Genomic DNA, 6,250 nt, shown 5'->3' on the forward strand with positions numbered 1-6,250 from the left:
AGGGCGGGGCTTCAGGCGGAAGCGCCTCATTGAGTTGACGCCTGAGGGAGGCGGGAAGTAAACAACCGGCACTTCCGCCAATCAGAGCCGCCCGCGCCGAATAACCAATCAGAATGGGCGTGGTTCGGGATGGTGCCGCCCAATAGGAGAGCGCGGTGTGTGACGGGCGGGGCGCGCAGCCAATGGCGGCGGGCCGGGCATGGCGGCGCCCGTGCGCTGAGGCGATGGCGGGGAGCGGAGTGTGGCTGCGGGCGCGGGCGCGGCTGCGGCGCTTCCCGGCGGCGCTGGCGGCCTGCGGGGACCAGGTGGGGCCGGGGGGCACAGGGGGTCGGCTCCGGGGTCGGCGGGTCCCGGCGGCCCCCGCTCCCGTCCCGTGTGATTCCCGCAGGCCGCGGCCTACGGGCGGTGCGTGGCGGCGGCAGCGGGCGGAGCGGCGGAGCTGCGGCGGGACGCGTGCCTGCAGGAGTTCCAGGCGCTGCGGGAATGCTTCGCCCGGGCGGTACGGCTGTGTCCCAGTCCCCGTGCCAGCTGCGATCCCGGTGCTGGCGGAGGGAGGCGGCCTCGGCCCGTTCTGACCGCGGCTCTTTGCAGGCAAAGGCGACACCGACGTGACCTCGGAGCCGCCCCCGCCTGGAGACCCCCGGGGACATTAAAAGCCTCAAATCCACCGCTTTATCCTCAACTGACGGAACCCCCCGAGTCCCGGAGCTGCTCACCCGCTCCCCGGCCCGGAGGAGGTGCAGCCCCGGGCTGGGTGAGGGTCACAGATCTATTTTTATTTATTAAAAAGAAGAACATAATTCAGACCAGAATGCTTCAGCTTATTTTATTGATGGGCTCAGCCCGCGCTCCGGGCTCTCCCTCCCAGCGTTCCACCCGCCCCGGGGGAGCCGTTCCGGCCCAGCCCGGGGTGCCCACGCCATTCCCAAGAGCAGGAATGTCAGGAGCGTCTTTGGTCCCTTATGTTCACACAGAGAACAACAAACAGGCGGCTCTGACCCCGCGGGGCCGGAGCCGGCAGCACACGGAATGAAGGAGCCGATCCGGCTCCCTCTCCTTGGTGCCACAGCCCGGATCCATCTCCCCGGGGCAGACCCGGAGCGGTGCTCCAGACCCATCCCTGCCTCTCGGAGCGGCTCCGGGGCTCCCGGCCGCGGTGCTTGTGCTTGACGACAGCGTTAATGGAGAAGCTCCTTGGGTTCGGGGGGTTTAAGGCCACACTGTTCCGGGGGGTCTTCCCAAAGGACTCCCGAGGTCGCTTCCCTGTCACTCTGGGTTGTGACACCCCGGGAGCACCAGGCAGGGACAGTCCCACCCCATCCCAGCTCTGCAGGGTCCCACTGGACACAGTTGCCAAAGACATTTGGAGGACATTTGGATATAAAACCCAGCACAGTGATGAGGTCTGAGGGCTCCAGGCTGGGAATTCTCAGCCGGTCTAGGGCGAGCTTTGGGACTGAATTCTGTACATTCGCCGGTCAGGATGTAAAAACACAAAACCCAAAAAAAACCCAAGGGATGAATCACTGGGAACCTGAAACAACACAGAGCTCTTGGGGAAGCTCTTCCCTTCCTCATCCACCAAGCAAATTTGCAGAGGTGGAGCAGGGACCTGTCTGGGTGCAGAACAGGGCAGGGGGAGGCTGGGAAGAGCACACAGAACACAGGAAGAGGGAGGTGGAGCCCCTGGATCCACCTGGCTCTGCCACGTTTCTCCCCAAACCACTCACCTCTGGCAGAAGAATCAAGCTGGGTTGGGAAGGGTCAGGGGGAAGTTGAGCTTCTTAATGCACTTTTGAGAGGGGGAGTGGAGCTGGAGAGCACGGAGAGGAGCACGTGGGGAGGGCAGTGGGGGCAGAGCCCAGTGTGTGGCCAAGGAATCCCATCCCTGGGAGAGAGGCAGCACAACAGGAGTTGTGCCCGGTTAAGGCAGCATTTCTACTAAATGAGGTTCCCAAACCACCACTGTGTCCCAAATGAAAGGGGCTCTGCTCCTGATCCAGCACTTGGCTCTGCTGGTTCTCAGCTCACAGCTTCTCTGGGGTAAAGCCCTTCCCGAGGTGCGGATCCCAGGTCCCCTCGGCCACAGGAGTTGGGAGATGGTTGGAGAAGGCAATTGGATATGAATGAGATGCTGGAAAAGGTCCTTGGAGCAGCGGCCTGGCAGGGAGCCGAGGTGGATGGCAGCTCTGGAAGGCAGGGGACAGCAGGAATGTCATTTCCAGTGCCTCCATCTCCCTGGGCACCCGCAGGCACACACTGGGGGTGCTGCTGTGGAAGCCCCCAGGGCAGCGCTCAGGGATCCAGGGAGATCCTGTGGATCCGAGCGCTGCGTCCAGCAAAGCGCTGCCGGCTCAGATCTCTCTGTGCCTGAGCGACGCCGCCGAGCCCGAGCGTTCCCTGCGGAGCACGGCCCCGTCACGGGCTCCTGTCCTGTGTCAGCTGCTGGATGTGGCGGCTGCGCACCAGGTGCTGCGCGCCCTCGGCCACCCGGCTCAGCCGCGTCTCCAGCGCGCTCCGCAGGTCGTTCACCTTCACGTCGGGAAGGGGGTTCAGGCCGATCAGGACCCCCCCGGCTCCTGGTGCGGCCGCCTCCTCCTCTCCATCCTCCTCCTCATCCTCCTCCAGGTCGGGAGGCAGCAGGTCCCGTCTCCTGCGCCGCAGGTCCAGGCCCCCCTGCAGCTTCAGGTCCCGGTTGGGTTTGACGTCGCGCTCCGGCTGCTGCGGCTCCCTGGGAGCGGCGCCTCCGTTCTCACCCTTGGGTGCTGGAGCGTCCTGAGGGCCGGGTTTCCTGTCGGCGCCGTCGGACGGACCCCCACGGCCCTGCCGGCCCCGCGGCTCCTCCCGGGGATCCTCCTCCTTCCTGTGCCCGTGGCCAGGCGGGTCCCGCTGCCGCCCGCCCGCTCCCTCGGCCTGTGCCCCTCTCTGCCGCTCCTGCTCCCGGGGGTGCTGCTCCCTCACTGCCACGTTCCTGTTACTGGAAGAGTCCGGCACCACTGCCAGGTCCTTGGGCTCCACCTGACTCACAGTTTTGGCTTTAAGGTCTATTCCTGAGTCTCTTTCCAAACTCCTTCCTGCTACTCCCTGAACTTTGGCAGCCCCCGGCTGTTCTCTTTGGATCGGAGCTGCAGCTGCTTCCACGGCTTTCAGGAAATTCTTCTTCTGGTGGACATCTCTTCCAGCTTTGGCTTCACGTTCTCCCAAATCCTCTGCCAAGGGCTTTTTCTCCAGGTTGTTTCTGGCTGCTGGAACACGCTGGGCATCTCCGTGGAGGGGATCCCGGTTCTCCACAGGATTCTTAACAGCTCTGTCATTCTCTTGCAGCGGCACCTTCCTCTCCTTGGGAGGAGCCACAGGAATGTCACGCCTGTGCTCAGCCTCCTCCAGCTTGCCCACCATGTCCCTGTGCTGCTTGGTGGAATCGGGGGGCTGCTGGCCCGGGCGCTGCTCCGGCTGCTCCTTGCTCAGCGGCTTCACAGCCGTGTCTCCCTTGGCTGCGAGGGCCTCGTCCTCCCTGCTCCTGGACAGGGGCACGGCAGGCTCCGGCTGAGCTTCTGCTGCAGGACAAAACCAACATGGAAAAGGCTTTTCTCAGGACATTCCCTTCTCCTGCCACCACATTCTGTGTGACACAAGATGAGGTCACACGGCAGGATGAGCAGAGCTGTGGCTTATCCCTCCAGAAATGGCTGTGGCCATGTGCCTAAGGAACTCGGATCTCTCCCAGATTGATTTCGGAGCTGCTCTGAGCTGTGAGCACACTGTGGAGGGGTCCTGCTCCCTGGCCACGTCCTTACCTGGCTTTGGCTTCTCCTCTGCCCCCTCCTCCTGCCGCTGCTGGTGGATCTCCTTGTGCTGCTCCTCGATCACTGCCAGCAGCTTTGCCTGCTGGTCCAGGAGCTGCTTTTGCTGCACCTGCTGCTCCTTGATCACCTGCAGCAGCACATTGTGGTCCAGCAGTTTTGCTGGCCCTGCTTCTGGAAAAGGGGAAAAAGACAGAGGAAATAAAACCCCTGTGACCCAAAGCCCTCAGAACTGGATGGGGCTGCAAGGGCTCTCCTTGGCAGGAAGATCTGGCTCCACAAACCCTGCCAGGAGAGAGAGAAGGAAGCTGGAAGAGGATGGGACGAGAGCAAGAGAGCTGCACACAGGTCCAAGCTCAGGCTCCAACCCTCCTTTGCCAGTCAGAGTTTGGAGGGAGGAGCTCAGCCCGAGGAAGGGCGTTGCAGCTCCAGCTCTGATGCCCCAGGGACAGAGCAGCCGGGGCCTTGAGGGAAGGAGCTTTTCCCTGTGATGTGTTCAGGTGTCCCCATGTGCCCCTGCTGTGCTGCTGGAGCTGTTTCACTCCTGTCTCCCCCTTCCCAGGGAGCAGCCAGAGCCGGGTGCCTCAGGTCCCTGAGTGGCCCTGCCAGGTGTGCCAGAGATGGACAGGCACCACCTGATGCTATGCAGGGGCTGTGGCCTCAAGTCCTCCCACAGAGAGAGATCCAGAGAGATCCAGCCTGTCCCTGCATGCTCCAGGGACATACTCACCCCCTGCCTTCTCCTCTTTCTCCTCAGTGTTCCGGTTCTCCAGCAGTTCTGCTCTCTCTGGCAGGGGCAGCTCCTGCTTCTCACCTGCAAAGGACGACAGAGCTTTGCTGTCAGTGCAGATGTTCCCTAAAACTCCTCCACGTCGTCCCAGCACCGTTTGTATCCAACCCGACGGCTGCGAGGGAAGTAATAAACCCAATATTTAACAATCCCATGGCTGGTGGCAGCGAGCCAGCACTAACTACCTCGGCCAATTAACATGCAAGAACAGCTCTAACTGGCTTTTAGACGGGCATTGGCAATGTGTTCCCTGTCAAGATCTCCCGGCTCCGTGTCCCCGGTGATTTGGGAGCCGTGCAGGAACAGCACGGCACCTGACATTTTGGCGGGTAGCGAACAACTGTTTGACAGCTCTTGCAGTAGCTGTCAAAGCCACCAGATTCCTCCCTTCCCGCAGCAGCTGCCGGAGGGGCTGTGCACACTCACGTGCTCCACTCGTGGAGTTAAAAGGAAGCACCAGGATGGAGATGGGAATGACCAAATAGTCCTGTCTCCAGGGGCATTACAGGCCCAGAAGAGCTTGCTCAGATGAGCTGCCATGAAAGGAGCTTACCAGGGTCTGCTTCCTTCTCCACGGACTTTGCAGCCTCCTCTGCTTTCCTGGGGAGCTGCAGCTGTGACTTGTCCTGGTCAGCAGCCTGGGCGGTGTCACCGTCCGGCACGGCCGCCTGTGCCTTGGCTTCCAGCTTGGCTTCCCCTGGCTCCAGCTCCTTGTAGGGCGGCCTTTCCCCCTGCTGCACCGCTGCCTCTGGGACCTTCTCCAGATCTGGGCCGGGCCCACCAGTCCCTCCCCGCTGCTGGTTCTCAGCAACCACTTCCTTCCCTTGCTTTGGACCCAGTGCCTCCTTCTGGGGCTTCAGCCTGGCTGGCTCCTCCAGCAGACGGTCGTTGGCTCCTCCAGGAGCCACCTTGTTCTCGTTGGATTCCTCCCGCTCCCGCCCCATGTCCACGACCACCTCATCGTGTGGGACCGGGGGCTCGTGGCGATGAGCTTCCCCCACGGGCAGGGCAATCCCTGGGGGGACAGGCAGGGTCAGAGGCAGCAGGTTCCCAGTACACCCAGTACACCCAGTACACCCAGTACACCCAGTACACCCAGTTCCGTGCTGCTCTTGTCCAGCTCTGCCTTCTCTCCTTCATCTGGAGGCCACGTTCCCAACAAGCCTCCAGAGCATCAAACACGAAACCACCTTCAATCCACCGGTACCACCATGGAGGTGGAGTGAGGGGAGGAGGGTACGGAGCAGAGTTCAGGATCTCTGTCTCAGAGTCCCACAAAACACCCCCAGCTCCCAGTCCAGCTCCCTTTCCCGGGATCACCTTTACCTTGATCAGGACGGTCCAGCTGCACTTTCTCTTCCACTTTTCCTCTCTCCTCCTCCCTCTTGGGCACTTGCACAGGCACCTTGATCTGTGGCTGCTCCATCTCCTCCTTCTCCTCAGGCACTTTGGGTTTATCACGGTCATCCTCGGGCTCCTCCACCACCGGGTTCTGCTCTGCAAACACAGGATGGGGACAGGGATGAGCTGTGGCATCTGGGAACTGCTGTGTCTGTCCCGGTCCCCTTCACCCTCCCAACCCAGCCACTGATTTCCCTCCAGCCTCAGCACGGTGGGGGAGCTTTTGTTCCGGGGTCAACTGGTTGTTTTCTCTGTC

At 62.1% G+C, this 6,250-nt stretch overlaps 2 protein-coding genes across 4 annotated transcripts in view; one reads left to right on the forward strand and one right to left on the reverse strand.

The window, feature by feature from the left end:
• The first annotated feature begins 207 nt into the window (after nucleotides 1-207).
• Nucleotides 208-806, forward strand: NDUFAF8 (NADH:ubiquinone oxidoreductase complex assembly factor 8). The gene is made up of 3 exons (XM_019008535.2): nucleotides 208-305; nucleotides 389-499; nucleotides 592-806. Exons 1-3 carry the CDS (start codon nucleotides 225-227, stop codon nucleotides 610-612), a joined length of 213 nt encoding a protein of 70 aa, XP_018864080.1. The 5' UTR covers nucleotides 208-224; the 3' UTR covers nucleotides 613-806.
• Nucleotides 807-812: 6 nt separating this feature from the next.
• Nucleotides 813-6,250, reverse strand: part of SLC38A10 (solute carrier family 38 member 10) — a 29,647-nt gene continuing 24,209 nt past the window's right edge. For 2 of the 3 annotated variants that reach the window (XM_015645984.3, XM_015645986.3), the window contains 5 exons: nucleotides 5,920-6,090; nucleotides 5,147-5,608; nucleotides 4,534-4,617; nucleotides 3,798-3,977; nucleotides 813-3,557 (listed from right to left, as the gene is read on the reverse strand). In XM_015645984.3, coding sequence (XP_015501470.1) covers nucleotides 2,419-3,557; nucleotides 3,798-3,977; nucleotides 4,534-4,617; nucleotides 5,147-5,608; nucleotides 5,920-6,090 — 2,036 coding nt within the window. In that variant the 3' untranslated portion in view covers nucleotides 813-2,418. The remainder of the gene's footprint in view (nucleotides 3,558-3,797; nucleotides 3,978-4,533; nucleotides 4,618-5,146; nucleotides 5,609-5,919; nucleotides 6,091-6,250) is intronic. The other variant, XM_015645985.3, reaches the window with a different exon arrangement.

This window comes from Parus major, chromosome 18 (genome assembly GCF_001522545.3).
Source record: "Parus major isolate Abel chromosome 18, Parus_major1.1, whole genome shotgun sequence".
NCBI lineage: Eukaryota > Metazoa > Chordata > Aves > Passeriformes > Paridae > Parus > Parus major.